The sequence below is a fragment of the Lutjanus erythropterus genome, chromosome 18, assembly GCF_056507025.1.
Source record: "Lutjanus erythropterus isolate fLutEry1 chromosome 18, fLutEry1.hap2, whole genome shotgun sequence".
Classification (NCBI taxonomy): domain Eukaryota; kingdom Metazoa; phylum Chordata; class Actinopteri; order Lutjaniformes; family Lutjanidae; genus Lutjanus; species Lutjanus erythropterus.
In genome coordinates, this window is record NC_139334.1 from 37,552,723 (window position 1) to 37,576,487 (window position 23,765).

A 23,765-nucleotide genomic window follows, 5' to 3' on the forward strand; every position below is an offset into this window, starting at 1 on the left:
TTATATACACCCTTTTACAATTTATAAACAATGAGCTGTTTTTTTCACAGCCATTTTTTGGAAAAAAAAAAAAAGTATGGTGGACCACTACAGCCTGTTTTGATTGTGTCCTTAGTCCAGTTAACACATTTAATAGCTTGCAGCCATTGATCCTGCTAATTGCTCTGGAACAGTCATAATCCTGTTGGAATTCTGAACAACTTACATTGACTAGGGGAATATCGATTCTGACATATGATATACACAACAACCAGACATGTTGGTGATTTTGGTGCTGGTAAAACATTTAATTCAACATTTACAGCTTGACAACTCGTCTGGATGACTGATGATGACTTTTGGTATACACATTTCTGGGATCAGAAAGATCCTCACTTGTGTGTAACTGCTGCTACTCTTTAGTTAACAGTTGTCTTCCCCTGCAGAGTGTCTGATCCTACTGCACTTTGGCCAGATCAGCTTTCTCTCTCTTACTAACAGTCTCCTTTGTCCCATCATACAAAAAATTCTGTCTCTCCTTCCTGGGAAAAATGGTGTTAGTCAATTTATTTTCACTGTGAATTAGAAAAATGGTTGGAGTACCCTATCAGGGGTCAGATCTGGCCCACGGTCTGCATGTAAATTTTTGCTAGGGGTGAACACTTAATCAAAATTTTATTGAAATTGCAACTGCAAGAGGTGCACTATGTGTTAAATGCAAAATGTGTCTTAAAGTATCATTTTAAATTAAATATCATGTTGCAGAAATGTCCTGGCCTGCATATCATATTTTTACAGCCTTAAGAAAACATCTTTGTTTGATACAGATCCCTGCAAAAATCACACCATAATGAGATGTTTTAAATGAAAATGAGAATACTGGTGTAAAAATTGGCATTCTAATATCACAAAGCAATTGCAATCAGCTACAATATGAGTCAAAATAATCACAATTAGATATTTTTTTCTAAATCATTCAGCCCTATATTATTGCTGCTCTAGATGATGAGTTGCTCATGCAGACTGTGTGGCTGCTCTAAGCTGTTAACATGGCCTCCGAGGCATCGAGTCAGATCCCTGTGAGTACGCACCAGGTAATCCACAAAAAAGTGGAGAACACGTAAAAAAAATTCTAGAAATTGACAGGTATGAACGCAGGCAAAACCTGCACAAAATGCCATTTTAAAGAAATATATAATATTGCAATTGCAGTATGATTTGCAATAACAGAGGTAATTGAAATTTTTACATCATTATTCTCATTTTCAGCAAAAACAGCTTTCAGAATGATTATGGTGTGATTTTTATAAATGATCATATATATGTATATATATATATATATGATTTTTGATTACTATATATATTTTACACAACACTGACAAATGACAAAAGAGCCTCTAACCACCACCTCAAAAACCACCAGGTTGAGTGTGAGCCTAATGCACCAAACATTAGCCATGGCACAACAGCTGCAGACTTGGCAGATATGGGTTAGCTCAAACATGAGGAGACCTGAAAATACTCAATGCAATGTAAGCAGTTGGGGGCCCTACTCTCGATTTATCGTTTTCTGATCGAAATTGCGATTTCAGACAATGCGATCACCTGATTGCCCAAGCTGCGTTTTTTTGCAGTGCTCCTGACTGACCCAGGATCTGTTGTGTCAACTATTTTACACATACATGCCGTCTCCTTACCATCCTGCCAAGCTCACCAATCAGAAGCGGCATGCTACTCGTGGACAGGTCACGCTAACCAATCAGTATTAACCTGCACCCAGTGCTTTGTAACATTGACGTGTTTTGAAATGGCTTCAGCGGAACCAGAAGCGGAGTTAGTGGATTTATTCGTCGGCCATTTGGAAGAATTTCGGGTTTGAGGCTGCAGACGTGCACCAGAAACAGGTACTGCGCAAAACCTGTCGCGCTAAAGTTGCAACATCCAGCGGAAACACAACCAACTTATACCGGCATTTGAAAAATCACCACAGGTATTTGCATGAGGAGTGCATGACGAAAAAGTCCGGTGAAAAGTCTAGTGAACATGATGCTCAGGGCCACTGTAGCAAACAGACTACAATTACAGCATCTTTTACCAGTGTAACTCCGTATGACAAGAGCAGCCGAAGACACCAAGAGATAACGACTGCCATAACTCGCTACATTGCCAAGGACATGGTGCCTGTTAACACGGTCACCAAAGACGTATTTAAAAACCTCCTCCGCACGCTGGACAGAAGATACGCGATTCCCTCCTGCACCTACTTCAACCAGGTTGCCATCCCACAGCTGTATGCAGAGTGTAAAGAAAAAGTGGTAACAGAGCTGAAAAATGTGTAGTATTACGCCACGACTACTGATATGTGGTCAAGCAGAACGACCGAACCGTATCTTAGTTTGACTGTGCATTTCGTAAATGACAACTTGGAGTTGAAAAGTCGCTGCCTGCAGACAGCATACTTTCCCACTGACCACACCGGAGAGAATATTGCCCTGGGATTGGGAGCGTGTCTGTCAAGCTGGGGTCTGAAAAAAGAGGACCAGACGTGCATCACAACTGACAATGCAGCAAACGTCATCAAAGCTATGGAACTTAATGAGTGGACCAGACCTGTGTGTGTGTGTGTGTGTGTGTGTGTGTGTGTGTGTGTGTGTGTGTGTGTGTGTGTGTGTAAATTTATTGATTTATACGGATTTAATGTGATGATGCGTGCAAATTGTCTTCAGTATAGTCAGTAGTTTTTTTCTTAATGTTGTGTTCTTTGAAGCCCTAGTTTGAATAATTAATAATGATTGTAAATGTTCCTGTACATTGTGAATATTGCACTGAAGCTTGATTTGAATAAAATCGTGAATCGAAATGAAATCGCAATATCTGCCAGAAAAATCGCAATTAGGTCTTTTCCTAAAATCGTTCAGCCCTACTACTCTGTCTCTCTATCAACTAAGGCAGGGGTGTCAAACTCATTTTCACCGAGGGCCACATCAGCATAATGATTGTCCTCAAAGGGCCAGATGTAACTGTAAGACAGTATAAATGTAGCTAAATGTAACTAAATGTAATGTAAAATAAATGTAACTACTCCTGTTGTAATGTTAAATAACTCTGAATTTTTTACTTATTCAACTTACAAATATTACATATACATATTTGCAAGAAAATATGTTTGCTTGTTGCTCTGTTATAACATAAATCCTTTTAATTTGTCAGTTTATGAAACCCACATTACTCCATCAATCAACCACATTTGGCCCGTGGGCCTTGAGTTTGACACATGTGAGCTAAGGGGTCCATGACCTGAAAAATTCTGAACATCCCTGGACACAATGGAACTGGGTAATGGTTTCCAAAATCACATGCAGGTGCTTCATCCACTGAAAATTTGTATATTCATAGCCTGCCAATTAGGAAGCCAATGGTGTTGGAGACTAGAGTTACAATATATTAACATCTGTTGTATCTCAGACAGGCTCCCTCCTGTACTGGAATCTATGGGTGGAGCCTGACACCTTTAAGTCCACTCGTAAACAAGCCTACTTGGGATGTTGGATGAATGTGCCACACTGATAGGTCACTGTCTACACAGGCACAGATTTCACTTCATGTTACTGACCCTGATTTACACGTAACAATCTGACTGCTTGCTATGATTAAGACCCACGTGATTCTGGGGAAGGATACTCTCCAGTGGTAGTGAGGGTTTCTGTTTGTTTTCAGCCCTGTCTGACTATTTACCCATAGCAATGAAGAAAGAGCAGCAGAAAGAATGGCGATGCAATATTGATTTATATGACAGTAAAGAAGTCCTTTTTTAATAGGTGCATTGAAGCTGCATTAAAGGACCAGTGTGAGGGATTTAGTGTCATCTAGCCATGAGTTTGCAGATAGCAAACACTTTGTCCTACCCTTCCCTTCCAAGCATGTAGGAGAAACTACTATGGATGCATAAAAGCATAAAAGGCCTTCAGTGTTCAGTGTCCATTCTGGGCTACTTGATGGTTCAAGATTGCAGCCTAAGTGGAAGAGGATCTACTCCCTCTGTTGATATAATGGGTTTATTCAAGGTAACGCTAACACAATTTGACAATAATGAAAACACATATATTGTAATTTGGCCATTTTCTGAGAATAGAGTGCTGCAGGGATGACATATTTTTGTAGCGCAACCCTTAAGTTAGCATTGCTTTCATCTTATGATTTTGGTATTTACTGATGTATTTTAAGTTGCAGAACAAAACGTGAAAATCTCTTTAAGCATTTGTTAACCACAGACATTATTTCAGGCATCTAACTAAAACTCTGCTTCAAAAACTAACTGACTTTGAGATGAGGGAACCATAGGAAATTCCATGTTTTAGGACTCTTTCCTGCAGCACTCTATAAATCCCAGTAAATCTTTAACACTGATCCATTTAAATTATTTTTTGCCAACAGGTGACCACCCAAGAACACAGCCCTAACATACAATTTAACAACTTGTTGTATCTTAAGTTCAATTGCCTTCTCATCATAGAATTAATGAAAAAAAAATCTATATTACACAGTGCTTACAAAAAGGGGAGAAACTGATTTATTTTTATTAACTATCTGAAGTCCGAATATATCAATAAATTAAAGATAAAGAAGTCTTGTAAAATAAAAAACTCTTTTCATGTAATACATGAATCCACACACATTGGTACAAGCTCTCAGACAAGATGAGGGGAGTGACATCCCTGCTGTTTATTTTGAAGATCTGATTAAAAGTGTACTCTCCTTCTATGAAAGAGGCTTATTGTGCAGCTGGAGGAAGAGGCTGAGAAACATAGATGAAGAATATGGGATGGAAAGATGAACTGATTAGCTGGTTCTAACTATCATCCTGTTGTTCACATACATGAATACACACACACACACACACACACAAAAAAAACACACAAGTCTCGACAAAACCCAGGTTGCTTATGTTTCCAGCAGCAACTCCTTCTAAAGCTGAGAACAGAGATTCAAGCATGATGCTGAATATCAACATTGGTGGAAGGAGTACTGAAATTCTGAACTCAAGCACAAGTATTGTTACATTTAGGGCTGCAGCTATCAATTCTTTTAATAATCAAGTAATCTATCTATTTTGGCAATTAATAGAGTAATCAGATAAGAAATACTTGCATGCTCTGCAATTTTTTTCCATTAAATTATTTTTGCTTGATTTAAGCGCAATGACAATTTTCAAAAGAGAAAATAAGACAGGTCTCTTAAATGAACAATTAATTGTTTCCTTTTGGGGAAAATCAGCATTTTTATTCCTTTATTTTGACGGTTCTCTTATTGGTACTTTTTCATTACTAAATACAGACCTGCAAACTCATATGAGATGAACAAGATGACATGTTCATAAAGCAATTCCCTGTAGGGGACCTGGGATCATCTTCCCCAGAAAAAAAAAATTGTAATTTTAACATGTAAACAACGTTTTTGGATGACTCTGTTTCACTTTAAGGAGTAACCTACATCTTCTGTTTGTCTTTTCTGCAGACATCACCACCTTTACATTGTCCTTAGTACTTAAATAAAAAGTGCTAAGTAAGGTACTACAGTAAAAGTAAAGTTACTTTACTTAGTACTTTCACTGCAGTACTTTATGTAGGACATGGAATATTTTTACTTGTGATGAAGTATTTTTACATTGCAGTATTACTTTTACTCAAGTAACAGATCTGAGTACTTTTTCCATCACTGCAGGTCAGCTCGAAGTCAGTTGTATCAAGAAGGGAACTCTTGATTTGCAAAACTCTCGTGAGATGTGTACCCGTTGTTTCTGGTAAAATAAATAAAAATCGTCTGGGGTTCCCTTTTAGACATGACCCTCTTTGTATCTCACTCTTTCAAACTCTTAACAGCAGACCTGTCTGTGAACAGCATGATGTTACACACAGAGATTTTATTTGTGAGAACACCCATGTATATCTGGGGACCAATTTTGGCATTTCCATTTTTAAAAAATCAGCCAGAGGGAACAACGAAATCTGCAGCTGATTAGTGATCAATCTGCCCTCATTCCCCTCCCTCACCTTTGCTCTGCTGTGAGTCGGTCTGACAATTTCTAACAGAGAAACACACACAGTCTCCTGCTCAATGTACAGACTTACTTGTAGAGTTGTCATTCAGCACCATGTTGGTTTCGATCGGTTTAATAAACTCTGCCATGCGGGCATATGGTGGCACTGCATCCATTAAGGGTGGGCGGATTGATCCCAAAATATTGATACTTCTGATACTAGATCTTGTTTTTGAAGATCGATTCTGGTGTCTAAAGGATCGAACCCTGTTCGCTTTTTCTTCTAAGTTTTACCACTTTTATTTTATAAAAGAGAACTGAGGTGTGTAGTCAATGTGCTCTTTTCTCCTCCACTGCTGTCTGTGTGCACTCAAAAAATATGTGTATCATGCCCGCACAGCAGTACACACTCTGACCAGCTTGAGCCAACACATAGTGATGGGTGAACGAAAGAGGAGCTTTATTTGGAGATATTTTACAGCTGTGATTGGAAATGTGTGGTAGGAAGGATGTTCGCTATAATTTTGTCAAAACACAAAACAAAACCCCACGAAAAAGAAAAGAGGAAGGGGGCAGGGAGGAGAAAGGAATGTCTCAGCATCCAGATCCCCAGCACACAAGCAAAGAACAGCAAGTGCTCTGTTGTTGCCTGCAGGAACAAGCACAGAAGTCTTCATCCATTCTCCTCGTCTGACCCAGAGGAGACTCAGTGGATTAATTTTATTTTTAAGCAAAATGTCCCCACAACACTTGGTAAAGTGAGTGTGTGTGTGTGTGTGTGTGTGTGTATGTGTGTGTGTGTGTGTGTGTGCTAGTCATTTTGCCTCGGACGACTTCTTCAACAACAGTCAGTACAAAGCAGCATTCACTTCAAAACTGAAGCTCAAGGATGGATCAGTACCGACTGTCTGTGACACAACTGTAAACATGGGAGCGGTAAGTTTTATCATGTTTATGCTGCTTTATTGTGTATTTAGCCGCTCGATCCTGCCATTAGCATCGCGGCTAATATGGGTAGCATCTACTGTGTGCTCATACACTGGAGTATAATATTGAGGGAGAGTCAAGATAATCTGAACGTTAAGCCTCATATGAAGCCAGTTAACTAAACAGAATAGTAAGTTGGATGCTGGTGACTGTTTTTCATGTCAGTTTATGTGACTTCATGCTGCTGGGTTTGTGTTGTCAGCTCTGTTGTTATGGACGCTGCCTCTCTCCTCTGCCTGGCGATGCTGTGTAACTTAGATTAGCACCAAGCTGCTAAGTGTCGAGAGGCTGATCTGCATGATCCGAGTGGTGTTTTAAGAAACAAACTTCAAAAGCATGTTTTGAGGACCTCTGAGACTTATAAAAACTCAGAAAGGGGCATAATATGGGACCTTTAAAGTAATATTTTAGTCAAATCGGATCTTCAGCATTGATTAATGTTACTGCCAACCAATAGCTGTTATTTAGCCGACCAGTTAAATATCAGACATTAAAATAAATATTCAGCCCACTGATATGTTTTGTCTGAATAGATTCTTTAATTTGAATGAAACTGTGTTTAAATAAATAAATATATATATATATATATTTATATATATAGCTGATGCCACACACACACACACATACATATATATATATATATATATATATATATATATATATATATATATATATATATATATATATATATACATATATATATACATATTTAACCTATTAATGCATTCACCTCATAAATAATGGCACATTGCTCTCCCCTACATGAAATACATAACCGCCTTTGATAATAAAAAAGTATCAGTATCGATATTGGTGATTCTGGTCTTAACTCACTTGGTATCGTATCGACAGCAAATTTAGTGGTGTCGCCCACCCCTAGCATCCACAAACAAGTAACAGTGCCAAGCTCACTCACTTTTTCAAAAAGTGAGTTCTAAATAATGCCTCCTTTATCTCTTATAACCATTCTAAGTGTGAAGGCTCCAACTCCCATTTGTGTACTTTTAAATACTTAATTACTCCCCATTGATTAATCATAACTACGAAGATCTAGAGAGGGACAGCAAAGAGGAGGGACGGACGGGGATCGTGTGTGAAGTGCTGACTGATAGAAAACTTGTTTCATGACAAATCCTGATGGTACTGAACAGTTATCTCATTAAAATATCTGTCTGAAACAGACAGATGTGCATTTATTGACACCTGTCAGATGAAGCCTGCAGTGCATGTTGGCCTTAAGTGTTTTTTAAATCACAATCAATTGGATTATTTAAATATTGAGAAGGGTATGCCCCAGAGATCTAATGTAGGACCACTGTCTGTCTGTATGACTTTTATTTTATGTAATCTCAACCATCCACGTGCAGAGTTGGCTAGTATTTTTACTGATGGGTTTTTTAAATAAACATGGAAAGATGAAGTGTGGCATGAACTGGCCCTTGCAAATGTACTGTGCCTTGATATTAGACGAAACAGGATATGTTCTGTCTGTGCTGAACTCATGACTGTATGTGTATCTCTGTTGACCAGGCAGTAAATTCCAGAGGCACTGAGCCCAAGAACATTTCTGTTTAAATCTTCTCCACATGTCATAACACTTTTTTGTAGCTAACACCACCAGGACGTGGTTTTTCAGTTTTTCATTCTGCTGTCATATGTTTTATATTTTAACTTTTTCCTTTTTTTTCTTCTATTTTTCCAAACCATGTCTCTGAGGGTCATGGACAAGTTGGAGCACCCCACCATTAAAAGTCCTGCATATGGTTACTAAAGCTGCTGTCCTGACTAAAGCCAATTGTACAGCAAGATAGGATGTATGGAGCAAGACAGAGATAGATGGTGTAGAGCAGGGCCCACGGGCCAAAACCAGCCTGCCAGAGGGTCCAGCCCAGCCCACGGGATGACTTTGCAAAGTGTGAAAATTACAGAGAAGACATTAATCTCAGGGTTGAAACCATTCCTGGAGTAATTCGAGTAATTCAATTACTAAAATCCGTTTAAATCCAAACAACTGTACAGCTCACTGTGTTTCACATGTGGGGGTTATTAAAGACCAGAGTATTGATGAGCGCTGACATTTAAATTTTGATGTAACTTATTATCACAGGGCTGCAGCATCTCTCCTCTCTGCGTCAGTGCAGCTCCTCCATACACACATGTACAGTACAGACACACAGAGGAGGTCAGTGTGATTCTCTGACCCTGTCTGTATCTGATCTGTTGACTTTCTTCATCAGCAGGATGTTTTATAAAGACAAAAAGACTAAACCTAACTCACATTCTGGGTTTTTCCCTACATATTAATCCACCTGCGATTCAGTTTTCACAGCAGCAGAGAAGTTGTGTGTGGAGGAGACTGTTGTTAATGACGGAGTTTATTAAAACAGTCGAAACTAATGTGATTGTTAATGACATTGACACCAACCAGATGCACTTATAAAATTAAACAACTGTAATCACTGTGATCACTAATCAATCACTGATACCGTCGTCATCTCGGTCTGATTAAAAAATAAAAATGCCAAAATTGGTGACAAACCAAACCTGGGTGTCCACACAAATAAAGTCTTTGTGTGAAACACTGCAGAGTGTAACATTGTGCTGTTTACAGACAGTCTGCTGTCATTAGTTTGACAGAGAGACAGAGAGGGTCGTGTCTAGAAGGGAACCCTAGACCCGTGAAAGATCACGCGAGTTTGATTATTTTATCAGAAATAACGGACAACGAGAGTTGTGCAAATAAACAGTTACCTTCTAGATGCGACCGAAAAAGGTGCGCAGCTCAAAAAAATAGAAAAATCATGTCGTGGTGCCGATGTTTTTTATGTGGCGAGACGCCATAAATAAAACACTATTCACTGAACTAATTTTCTTTACTTAAGTAAAAATACTAACGTCACAGTGTAAAAATAACTAATTACAATTTAAAGATCTTGTATGTTATTGTTTCCATTTTTGAAAAATCAACATTTTTATTGCTTTTGTTGTACATTAATGGTATTCTTACTGGTATTTTTGGATGACTAAATACAGACCTGCAAACTCATAAGAGGAGAAAAAGGTGGCATGTTGGTAAACCAGTCCCCTGTCCTCTGGGGTTCTGGGAGCGTCCTGCTCCAGAAGAAAAATGTGATTTTAACATGTGAATAAAACATTCTGGTGACTGTTTCAGTTAAAAGAGTTAGTTCCATCTCCTGTTTGTAGTTTCTGCAGACATTACTACCTTTACTTTTACCTTTGTACTTGGAAAAAAAAGTAAAAAGTAAAGTGAAAACAGTAAAAGTAAATCTACAGTAAAAGTAAAGTTACTTTACTGAGTATTTTTACTTTAGCAATTTATAGTTGTTCATTTAATAGACCTGTCTTATCTTCTCTTTTGTATGTTACCACTGTTCTTAAATAAAGCAAAAGTAATGTAATAGAAAAAAATGCAATATTTCTTATCTGATTATTCAATTAATCGCCAGAATAATCGACAGATTATGCTTTAATTTCACTGGTCTGGTCCACTTGACATCAAATTGGTCTGTATGTGGCCCCTGAACCAAAATGAGTTTGACACCCCTAGTGTAGAGGACAGAAAGTGAGCAGAGAGTGATGATGAGGACTCTGTTATACCCCCACCTCCCACGATCACTGGTTTAATCCAGAACACCTGCACTTCAGGAATGATATGACTGAGTGACCTAAACCTGCTTCCAATGATGAGTCTTCTCCCTACATCCTTACCTGGATGTTGGGGTTCTGTGAGCCCATGTCTGCATTGGCCAGCTCTGGGAAGTTCCTCAGGTCTAAGATGAAAAGCTCCTGGTCCTCCTCAGGTTCAGGTAGGGGCAGGACACTCCGATGATGGTGCTGGGACCAGTGGTGTCTAGTCCTGAAGAGAGATGGACCAGAGGGTAGAGTCTGCAGCAGGTTCTCCTGCTGCAGCTCCTGGAGAGTCTGACGAGCACTATGACTACGCTCCACTAAGACCTGAGAGAGGACAAAAGAGAAAGGCAGTGATTATATGGCATGGAATATCAGGTGAAACAATATTGGGTGAAATATCAAGAAATTGAGAAATTTCTGAAAGAGGAGGTGTGTTAAATGTGTGTCATCCAGACATATACATCACAATATAATGATATCTAAGCCTCATATCACAATATCAATATGAGATCCATATATTGCCCATCCCTAATAGATGCTGGACTTTTCTTTACTATCAGTTGTGCTTTTTGTTTACTGCTAATTAGCAGATGTTAGCATGTTAACAAGCTAAACCAACATGCTGACCATTTTAACTATTATATGCTAAACATTCAGCATGTTAGCATTGCTACTGCCACCATGTTAGCATCTGATGCTAACATTTAGCTCAAAGCACTACTGTGCTGAAGTACAGCATCACAGCATGGCTGTAGACTCTAAACCAGCAAAGAGTAATGTCGACAACATTAAAATCTGCCTTCTTGACTTTTCACTTTTCGGTGCTGTAATCTTAATGTGACATATGTTTAATCAGCATCTCCTTTCTAAGACTGCTCATCTTATTTTCAGGGTTGTCAACAGTAATTAGACTACCACTAAAACCATTTTGTATTATTGGCAAACAAAATGTTCTTATAGTTTTAGAAGTTTTATAGTTACCTGCAGCTGTAGTAAGTAAATCCTAATCAGATTCATTAAGAATTCAGTGGGGTTCCAATTTAATACTCAAAACTAAAATTGGATTTGATGAAATGCTATCACTGTGTAAAATGCTATCAACCCCAAACCTCATCATATCAGTCAAATTCTGTGACTCACAAGAGCCAAAAACTGTTGCCAAGCATCCTCTGTCTTCTGTCCCACCTTTCTTGTCCCAGCAGACAGGAAAAGTGAAAAGCAGCTACAGAGAATTTAAATTAAATTCCTAGTGCCTTTTTTTGCATCAAACTCAAGATATTATGTATGCGTAAAGAATGTAGAATCTGCACATTGTATATATAGAGTTGTGTGCTCTTCAGCTGAGCACAAATTTGTGCTGTGACAGCATTAGGTCATGTTCCTTTAAAAACCCACAGATGCAAAGAATCCAGCGCTTACACACAATCATCAAATAAAGCATATATTCTGATACATAGATTATAATATACAGTTTCATCTTTACCTCATCTAGGGTGCAGGACATTTGAGAGACACCCATCCCACACCGCGTATTCTACAATAAAGCGGACAACTTAAATCTGAACTGGCTCAGGAATTTGACGCCCTCTGTAAAATGTGGCATCAGCTTCAGCGTACCTCTTGGGAGGGAGCAGAGAGGGGTGACTGTCTATCCAGAATTATTTGGTTAAAGCAGTAGCAACTACTACTTCAGGTCTCTGATGATTTTTCACTGAACGCCCCCCTCTGTCCTCAATATTTCACTGTTCACATTCCTGTTCCAGAGTTTGGATAATAAAGTGGCAGTTGGTGTGTGAAACGTCAAGTTCATATTGCAACCTTGGAGTAAGTCATGCTTCGAGGCTCCCTGTGAGCAACATGAATCCAACCACTGACTTTAACGAAAACACAGAGCCCAGAGTGAGAGATGAGAGTGGAGCTGTGAGACCAGAGCACAACCAGAAGAAAGACCTACACACACCATATAAATTTACATGGATATGAGTTCCAACATGAAAGATGTAAAGATGTTGTACATATTATCATCATAAATGCACTACAGAATTAATTCTAGGGTTTATATATGAATATGAATATATAACTTGCTCCTCTTTTAAAAATGTTTGTCTTTTAGAACCTTGTTTGTACTATGGTGTTTATTTTAATTAAGCAATATTAAATTAGCTTGACAGTGATGCAGTCAGGTCCAAAAGCTTCACTGAAGTAAAGCCTTGAGTGTAGTGCTGCAATTACACAATAGTTACCAACAAACAAAAAGATGTTATCAAAATGTATTGTGGGGACAGTTCAGTTTCAAAATAAAAGACTTTTTGCAAGTGTTATCTCCATTTGTCTGGAAACACATGGGGTCTAACTAATAACTCTAAAAACAACATCAGTCATATCAGTAGTCTCCAATGTAAGGATTCCTAGCTTACTACTCCACGAGTAGGCCAACCCTTAGTAATGACCAGCAACAGATTTCTAGTCCGTGTTGAGTTAGCCAGACAATTTAAGCAAACATTAATCCTTTCTAGAGATTGTGGGATTTTCCAAACTGAATAAATACCGGATGCAAACACTAAACTGCTTTGCTAGCTCAGTCTTGCTGTAACTACGATATCTGCTGAAAACATTTTTTTTTTCACAAACAGTTTTAGCTACTATGTTTGCAAACTTCACATTCAGCTTGTGGCGCACAGAGCGGTACAGCTGATGGAGGATACCAGAGCTTCTTGTAACATCAAGGCTGAACAGAGTTTCTGTGTTTTCCAAACATTTCCAGTGACTCCAGAGCATTGTAAAGTCCCAAAGGATTGAAAAAGAACAACATTTTCACTGTGGTCACAAAACAGTTTGCTCTGCAGCTTGTCACACACAAGGGAGACGTGCTTGTAATTACAGGGCAATGTAGCAGCAATCTAACTACAGCAATTATTATTTAAAGTATTATTCATTTAAGAATGATGATTTAATTACTCTGCAAATGTTAACAGCTGACAGAAATATCTTAACAGGAAGTCAGTCTATGCATCCCCACTGTGGTTTGTGATTTATTTTCGTGAATAAAAATGATTCAAAGATGGTGAGCTTCACCAGTACCAAGCTAATGTATACCAAACATGTTTGATATTTATGATTCAAAATCATGTCAAATCCAGTCAGTCCAGTCAGTAACATTAAGATAATGGGCCCCATCTTAGGCTGAGCTAAAGCGCAAGTGGAAAGCAGGAGGCGCAATGGATTTAATTTATTCAAGGTGTGTCCATATCCACCATATCCAGTGGTATTTTGCCCTGCCCCACCGTTTGCGCCACCAATGCAAAGCGAGATACACCTATCAGGTGTGCCCAAATGTGCTCATTAATTCACAGCTGAGTTTAGGCCGAACTTGCAATAAACCAATGAGAAAGTCAGCTCTCATCACCTTTAAGAGGCAGGTGCGCCAGCAGCAGATTTACCAGGAGGAAACAAAGAAAAAAGATTTACAAAGTGAGGAGACAGATATCCTGTTTCCAGGAGTGAAGCGCGAGAACACGCAATATATGGAGACAGCAGGACGTCTCCAAAACAGCTTCATGTGTAAATATTTTATTTTTCATTATCACCTGCAAAAAACAATACAATAAATGAACTGCAGATGTCATGCAGATATGTAACTGGTTATATTTTAACCTGAGGCATCTTGAAATTGTGTTGGATTTTATAGTGAATTATTATCATCATCATTATTATGCAGCTCTGCTGGCTGAGGAGTGGGGAGAGAGATGGTGCAGTAGAGAGGGGAGGTGAACCGAACCAGTCTAGCCACGAAACTTCAAGGTTCCACTGGTCCACCTGAGCCTGTTTATGTGGCTGTCCGTGCTCCTCCTTCTTCTCCTCTCCCACCTAATCCTCATCTCCTCCTCCCATCCTCGCTCCTCTGTCCCACAACGAAAACAATCAGAAAGAGTTTCAGAAGTTTATTGGGCACAAAATTACACACAGATATATCCAACCAGCTCTGACAGAAGCACACATAACTTTTCTCTCAGGTTGGGCCGGACTCATGTGGTCAAATATAGCGTCTTATACATTTTGTATGTTATAGATCATAATTGTTTAATCCTTGTTTTTCTGAATCACAATAAACACACAGATACAAACACTACAGCTGCTCCAGCTGTCATGCTGACTCATCTGATAAACATAGCCAGACATCACATTGTGTGAACTTCTTTGTTTGAAACATAATGAACTATTTAGATTTACCTACCAAGGCAAAAAACAACAATTTCCTCACCTTAAAGATACAACCTAGCTAACTATAGACCTTTGACAGAACATATCATAAGAAAATTATCAGCATATCTGTACACCTAAATGATGCATTCTACAACTACCCATCTCTATGGTTAAGATTTGGTTTTGTTAAAACAACTAACGTGGTGAAAAACAATCTGGCCATGCCTTGTGGATACGCAAGTCTAACAGGTAACATACCTTACATCTACACAGATCTCCCCTTCCTTACATCATTTCACTCCTGAATTTGCAGCATAAGAAAGTCTCTTGTTATGAAATAATTTATGCAAATCAAACTGGATAGCCACTTTCAGCCAAACACAGGAATATACGCAGAACTGCAGTTGCTGAGGGTAGTTAACATATAGTTATGCCCAACAATAACCTCTCCTTAAAACACACCCTCAAGCTACCTAAAGCTGTCATCAGATAAGAAGAAATTTGCATTGGCTCAGTGCAGGGTAGAACGCAGAGATAGGGACAAAGCACAGCGGTGTATACCTGTCTGGTATACACAAACAGCTAACTTTGGCATCAAATATAGCAAAGTTCATATTCTCAAATCTGGTAACACTAGCTGACAGGTGACATTTCGTAATGCATTAATTTTCCTGATGAGATAGTGGCATGTTTTTAATGTTGTGTTCTGGAATTCACAGAACTCTGAAACACTTCTTCCATCACTCCCCCTCCCTTGCTTGCATGTGATGTTTATGGCGTCGTCATCACATACACCCGTTACGTCATTGGTTGCACTTTCAAAAGTCAACAGCAATTGAGGTCATGTTGAAACTTGGAACTCTGAGTGCAGTATTCTGTGGCAGTTACACTAAGGGTAGCACTTCTGCCTAGTTGGGTAACACTCTCCATCACAAAACAACAGCACAGCCTGCAAAGGCGGTTTTACTGCTGGTCATGTGTGGAAGGTCTTACCTGCCCTGGTTAGTAAATTAAACATCAAATTTAACTCACTTCATGAGTGGGTCTGTGTACCTATATGAGATTCCAGACTCCAGAGACATTCCACTCCACACTGCACTACACAGTTTGGAGGTATAGGCTTTTTACAAGGATACACACTAGTCAGCCAGTAGGAAAAAAAGAGTAGCTAGCGAGGTCTGGGGGCATCCATCCCAGTAGGAAAAAAATGTCCCAAAAAGCCCAAATTTGGTGGTCTCTGACATTCTAATGCGACAATTCCATTATTTACTGAATGAAATGATTGATGATCTTAATTTTAATAATTTTGTCTACCCAATTGTAAACTGGAAATTAGGCTTTTTTTTGCTAGCCTCGTTTATGAGAACATCAACTGTCAATTCACTAAATGCAGTTCTTAATATGTTTTGTCATCAGTTATTTTGCTTATATTTGTCAGCCCCACAGCTAGGTATCCACATATAAACACCAACACACACACACACACACACACACACACACACACACACACACACACACACACACACACAATCATATAGAGCATGTGGTAGCAGAACTGACAAAGAAAGACAGAGACGTCTATCATCATGCTGAACTGGGTGGTCATAAAATGTCTTGTTAATCAAATATATTATATTAGAATAAAAAATCATACAATAAAGTCACTGTCCTACACACCTAAGCTATAACACTCACTCTACATGATTCTAGCAGCAGGTGATGTGACATTAGCCTTCGGTTAGCCTGTTGCTCCCATAAAGATGCTTAAAAAGCTGAGATAAATGGTCTGAAGTGTGGCCTTATTTTATGGGAAAGCATTCCCATACCAAGTGGGATGTGCAACAATTGTTTAAAAACATTTGCATGTGGGATAGTTCACCCAAAAATGAAAATTCAGTTATTATCTACTCACCCTTGTGTTGTGTTTTGAAACATAAAAAATCAACAACAACAAAAAACATTAAAGCCCTAAAATGCCAAGTTTACTTGAAAGACAGCATTTGTACCATGTTTTTAGCCTAAATCCTCACTGAAGATCTTTAGCTTGGAGCCACGTTCTCATGCACGTGCAGACCATCTGAACTGTGTGAGCAAATATATGGGGCTGTCAGTTTGAAAACTGTCACGTCAATTGTTTTGGACATTCTGCAACACTGTTTTCTTATGAAACTCCAGTGACTTATATCTTTGATGGAGAGAAGGCTGATGTTGATGACAGCAGCCTTTCCTCGGGTTAGCTAATATTTCTCCAAAAGAATTGCTTAAGTTTAAAGCTGTAGTTTGCAAAATACCAACAAAAAATTTATTGTGCTGTTACTGTAACTATTGTTTAGTGTTAAACCACTGCAGTTGGCTTAGGTTTATTATGTAAATTTGTTAAATATTCTTCTGTGTGGAACTGTTCTAAACAACTTAACCATTGTTAGTTAATATATTGTTCAATTTCAAGTTCAAATTTGACTTAGGAATGAAAAAAGCCATTCTTTAATGTCATCAACCGTCATTCTGTGCTTCCTTTTTGATTTATCGATTCAGGTACAGTTAAGGGACCGGTACCATTATTTTAGCACCAGCATTGGACAAAACAAAGACCAGCCAACCCCAGTAACCACATAACCAGTGATGCGGCAGGACTTACAGTTACATTTTTGGCTCAATGCAGTTCACATGGATGTGGCAGAATGAACAGAGGTGGCTTACAAATCATACTCTACAGACTTCAGTAAGCACATTTTTCTTCTTTTCAGTTCCAGGCAAAATTGTATCATGATGTTATCAAAATCATTTAGACCTACTTCAGACATCAGCCTATTCAGTCTTCTCTGTGTGTCTCTGTGGTGTCTGGATTACATTAATTTAAAGTGAATTAAAACTAAAATCTAATGATAAGTCTACATACAAAGTAACTGTATGTTGGGAGTGGAAAAAGCAGGAAAAACAAGGAAGAAAGTGGAATATGGCCTGATTTTTAGCCTTCAGTAAATCACTGTTTAACATGGTCAAACTTACAAATGAGGAGCAGATAATGGATTAATACTGATGCAAGTAAGCAAAAGAGAAAAAGACAAACAGAACCATAGGAAGGGTTTGTGTTTTTTAAGATAGACAGAAGATTGTGGATCAGAGGAAGTATAATGCTACTCTCAGGATGGCACAGTGTGCGGTTACTGGCACAAGAAAGGTAGCAGGCTTCAAAACAATTTTGTTTAGTTAAAAGGAATTACATTAAGCCTGCGTATAGAATAAAAACTCACATCACAATAAATACATCAAAACTTACAAGGCTTAATGATAAATTGGTTATTTTATTCAACATCAAGAATTTATGAATATGTATGCATACTACAAGACAAAAGTTTTAAATAAAAACGTAAGTTGATTGTCAAAAGCACCATTCTAATCTCTGCCTCGCCAAAATGTGTTGCATTTCAATGACCCGCACGCTAAAAACCTAGGCAGCATGCAGGATAGTAGAGTCGTTTACCTCCGTTACAGGCGCAGTAATGTTTCTATCCCGGACTGAAGTTCTCTTAAAGTTCGTGGGAAAGCCGTTAACTGACACCGACATCACCGTGAAGATCAACAGCCGCAGATGCGACACTTCCCTCCACTGCATCTTCACCATGACTCTGCGCTGGTCTTTGCCCAAAGAATCTTTTAGCCCGTGTTCACAGATGTAAGAAGAAGTGCTCACACCATATCAGGGAGCAGAGAGGAAGAGAAAACAGAAAGCGATACACATGTGCGTGTTCTCCGTGAGCTTCCTCTGCTCTGCTGCTCCGTCGCTTGCGCTGTGCTTCTACTAATCCCAGACACTCGCTCTCTGATGTTGGAAACTTCATTTCATGCACCAATATCAAAACCAAACCGCCGTTTCCGTTAACGCGCCGAGGTGGAACAATTTTCCGAGATCTAATGCAACTTCCAGCCGGTGTGGAGACTAAACCACGTCGACGAGGTTCCGAAGTCCTCTTCTGCGCAAGTGACATTGACTCCTCTGGTTGCAATCCAGTTTGTAGTATTGGTTTAAAAGGAACGACCTCGAGCCCCACCCACCCACTCCCTCCCCCACCCCGCCGTGGATGACGCGGTGGAGGGAGAGTTTGCCACTGCAACATGTACTGCAAAGCTGCTACAGGAAGTTTGTAACAGGCTAAAAACTGTCATAATTTAATACTGATGATCTGACCTACATGAGCAAATGATACCATCCAGGAGTAGATCTGCTTTTTTTACATGGTCATTCTAAAGGCTTATTTATGCTGCATTTACTTACAGAAATATAAGTTTTAAACAATACAGCCATCATTGCCTACATACTTCCATGCATCCTTTAAGTTAGCATGGATGTTACACAATACATTCACTAGAGGGCCCTGTGTAGAGTCAAGTTTCTGACCACAACAAGTATGGTGATATTGTAGTAGGTTTTAATAACTAGGGGTGTCAAATTATCACATTAATTGCGATTAATTAAATACAATCATATTTAGCGCATTGTTTTTTAATCGCGTTAATCTAATTTTTAATCCCTAACTTTACTTTTTCTGTGTGCGAATTGCCTTTTTATAAAATCCATTTTTATGTGTTGGGCTTCTTGCGCTTAAGTTATTGGGGGTGGAAAACAATGGTCAATCACACCCTGAAGTGGACATTGATTGGCTGTCATTGTGTTTGGGCTTGTTTCGCATAAGCTGATAGGCTCCCATTGTAGTTGGGACTGCAAGGTGAGGAGCGGTGAGGAGCGGAGAGGAGACGTGAAAATGGAGGAGCATGTGAGAGTTGCTGGTCCAATGAATGGGAAATTTACATTTCAAAAACACCCTGACGGCACCATTGATAAAGGTAGAGTGATATGCCTTCTTTGTAAGGAGTTTGCTTACCACCAAAGCAGCTCAAGTTTAGCCTACCACATCAACGCAAACCACCCAGTCGCAAGTGCAGCCACAGCTAAAGCAGCGAAGACATTAGCAATTTAGTGAGCCATAACTAAACTAAACTCAAGGAGAACACCCCACTTATGAGCAAGTCTGCGACCGACAGGCTGACGAATGTTCTTGCAAAGTGGATAGCGATGAAGTGCAGGCCGATAAACATAGTGGAAGACGAGGGGTTAACAGAGATGTTGCAAACTGCATCCAATGACCCATCATACAAGCCACCATGCAGGACTACAGTGACGACCAAAATCAGCAAGATGTACGATGGTGAAAAGAAAAACAGACTTGAGATTTTGGTGGAGGATTCGCCCAACTATGTTGCTATAACCGGAGATCACTGGACCTCAGCTGGCAACCACAGCTTTTTGGGGGTGACCAGACACTTTATTGATGGTCAGTGGAACCTTAATTCATTTGCACTGACCATTATAAAAAATAGAAACCAGGCACTTTGCTGATAAATGCGCCGAACAGTTCCTCAAGGTGGCAAATGACTGGGGAATTGAAAACAAGATGTCCACCATCGATACAGACAGCGCAGCAAACATGCTGGCTGCTATGAGAGCCCTTCCATATGAGCACATCGCCTGCAATGCTCACATTCTCCAGAGGACCATCACGGTCTGCAGCGAAAGCAGTGGGTTTGCTGGTGTATTAGCAAAGTGTCGCAAGATTGTTGGCCATTTTAAACAAAGCCCTGCAAGTACCACAGAGCTTAACCAGCAACAAGTAGCACTTGGAAAAAAGAGCGAACAGCTTATACAAGATGTACCGACCAGGTGGAATTTGACACTTGCAATGGTCTCACACCTCCTATGCAACCGAGAAGCTGTCCAGGCTACGTTGGACCAACAGAACAACCACAGATTGGTCATGCCAACCGAAGCTGAGTGGGGGAAAGTGCAGAGGCTGGAGGTCCTGCTTGAACCATGCAGGTAAGCCCAAATAAACACCTGTCCATTTTAATGAAATAAACTACTGTCACATGTGTAATCCAAAAATGAATGAACATTAGGTAGTCACTTTTAAGGAGAATTAAATTGGAAATTAGTTACACTTTAATTTAAATATCCAGGTAAGTTCATTTTCCAAACTTATCCACCTCTGCAGGTATGTGACTGAGCTGCTGGGTGCTGAGGCCTACGTCTCTTGCTCTGTAGTACTGCCTGCTTTTCGCCATCTGGACCGTGTCATGGACAACACTGATGATGATCCAGCCTACATGGTAAAGTTAAAGAATGCCTTCCAGTGGGACCTGGCAGCATGGCGAGCTGATGCCAACGAGACATGGTTCAAGGTGGCCACAGCACTGTATCCACATTTTAAGGATTTGAAATGTTTTCCAAGAGAAAAGAGGAAACAGGTAAAGACTATAAGTATAATCTGGACTAATGAGTCCAATTTATCGAATCAAATCAAACTTTATTTATATAACACTTTTCACACATAAGAAATGCAACACAAAGTGCTTCACAAAATAAAATAAAATAAAACAAAAATAAAATAAAACTGCCTACTGCACTTCATCCACCCATCCATCTATCCATTTATTCCTCCACCCGTCAATCTATTTATTTATTCATACATTCAGGTGTGGACCAGTCTGGAGAACATGCTCCAAGCAGCAGAGCCCAGAAGAGCAGCTACTCTCCAGCCCTCCACAGAGGATGATGAACCAGCTCAAAGGAAGAGGAGGACTGACTCTGACTCAGAAGAAGATGGAATGGAGTCTGCAGAGCTGCAGCTCTACAGAGCAGAGCCCAGCATCAGTATTGATGACTGTCCCCTGCAGTGGTGGTATGCTCACTCAGGAGCCTATGAAAAGCTGTCAGCTCTAGCATGCAAGTACCTGGCCTCCTCAGCAACCTCTGTACCTTGTGAAAGACTGTTAGCCTTGCAGGCCACATAGTACAAAAGAAAAGGGCAGCCTTGCTCCCAGAAAATGTGACCAAGCTGGTCTGTCTCAGTGACTGGCTGAAGAAGAAGAAATAAGAGGCATGAGGTCAGCATAGCTGCTATGTCCTCTGTAGTCTACTAGAAGTGATTGCTTGATGTTATTTCAGCACTTTATTTTGTGATGATGAACAAGGTTGTTTTTGATGTGCTAACTTACAGCACTGGGATTGATGGGTCTGTTTTTTTTTTGTTTTATATTATCTGAAGTTCAGTGTTCAATACTTGTATTGCTCAGAAAAGTGTTCTTACTGTTTTTGATATGTTAACTTACAGCACTTTATATGGACCTGATGTTTTATTTTTATTTTCTAATTATTTGGAGATTGACAAAAGAACACAGCAATATTCCCCCCTGGTGGTCGAAACTAAAGGTTGCAGGCAGCACTTGGGACTAGTTTCAAGTACAGCAGAATGTAAATGTAAATTGTTATATATCAGTCTTTTGATCTGCCACAATAATGTAATAAATTTAAATGAAAATATCTCAAGTTGAGGGCTTTTCTCAGCAATTTTTAGGTAAGATTAAAAAAGAGATTAATTAGATCAATTAATTACAGATCATAATTAATTGATCTCAATTTTTTAAATTTTTTGACAGCACTAGTAATAACGTACCTTTTGAGAAAGAAAAAAAAAGCAGAGGCACTATTGTAGATAGAAGTGGTCTGCACACCATGAAATACATCATGACATTTGGACAGAGACTCTTTTTGATGACAAACATTATTTACAATACTTCAGCATCTTTAAAACATCTTCTTCTTCTATGTGCATCTAATGTTGAGCAGAAATGAGCCTGTGATGTCTGCCACCGAGTCAGTTTCTTTGGGAAATTAGACAAAATGAGCCTTCATTTTCCTAGACAAAGCTATAACAGGTAGTTTGTTAGCCAGTTAAAATGAAGCAGGGGATTTTTATTTCCATAATTGTATTTTTGACATTATAGTATTTTGTGGTAATGGTATTGGAAACACTGCAGCTTTTGCCCACAAGGGTCTCCAAAATCGACAAAACTTCCTGTAGTAGCCTAAATCAAGCAAACTGAAAAAGCAGACACGGGAGATGAGAAAGAAATCCTGATTTTAACCAGCACTATATTTGTTACTGTTGTAGGATTATGAACCATTTGAACAATTTTGTACTTTTTAATCATTTACTAATCAATTTTACAGATACCTTTATTTGCATAGACATGCAAGCAGTATATATAGAATTGACAACAACAATCAAGCACTATGGGATGGATACTGTCAGGTTCAAGATCTTTAGTCTGTCTAAGGGTGTTTTCACCTACCTCATTTGATCCAGACTTTCACACTCTTCAGTTTGATCCACACTAAACTTACAGGTGTGAAACTTGCTCTGGTTCAGAGACCAAAAAGCTGGATTTTGGTCCTGCATAAAAAAGGTGGTCTTGATCCGGATCAAACTGAACCATTGTGCAGTTCTAGCGTGAAAACATTTGCAGGGAATTAGAGGGAAATTATGACAGGATATCTTTAGAGCTGAAAGAGGGAAAAATAACACACACACAAAAAAAAAAGAGCCGTGGGAGGAGATGGGACAGGAGGACACCAGATGTTTAATTGTCATCTGGTCCAATAACTTTACATAGAGTCAGCTGGAAAAAAAAATCATAAAAAGGCAGACACTTTTCAGTCATTGTTTTACTTTGGTGCTGCTGGTATTAGTGACATAATAATATTATGGTGACAGCCATGGGCGCCGGCTTGGGTTGAACATTGAGGGAGCGGGCAAAAATGTCAGCCTATGTCATGTTAAGATGTGATGAGAAGTGGGGATTAATATTTTCCCAAAAATGACCTATCCTAGGAACAGGTGGTATTAATAATATTTGAGGCAGAACAATGTCATTAAACATTGATCAACATTATACTGAACATTGTACATGCTTTGCCTTTGTTACAGCTGCATGCAAGGATGAAATACCAAGCTCTGCCTGTGATCTGTCACTATCTGACCGAATAGCCTCATGGAAAAGATATTTTACA

At 39.2% G+C, this 23,765-nt stretch overlaps 1 protein-coding gene and 1 pseudogene across 1 annotated transcript in view; one reads left to right on the plus strand and one right to left on the minus strand.

Annotated features, from left to right (window-relative positions):
- The window catches only part of LOC146311424 (isthmin-2-like), a 44,269-nt gene extending 25,391 nt beyond the window's left edge, over positions 1 to 18,878 (minus strand). Inside the window, exons 1-2 of the mRNA XM_084742707.1 lie at positions 18,342 to 18,878; positions 10,733 to 10,978 (exon numbers count right to left, since the gene is read on the minus strand). Of these exons, the coding sequence (XP_084598833.1) occupies positions 10,733 to 10,978; positions 18,342 to 18,482 (387 nt within the window). The 5' untranslated portion in view covers positions 18,483 to 18,878. The remainder of the gene's footprint in view (positions 1 to 10,732; positions 10,979 to 18,341) is intronic.
- A 999-nt stretch (positions 18,879 to 19,877) lies between these two features.
- Positions 19,878 to 21,789, plus strand: LOC146311425 (E3 SUMO-protein ligase ZBED1-like; annotated as a pseudogene).
- Positions 21,790 to 23,765: the final 1,976 nt, after the last annotated feature.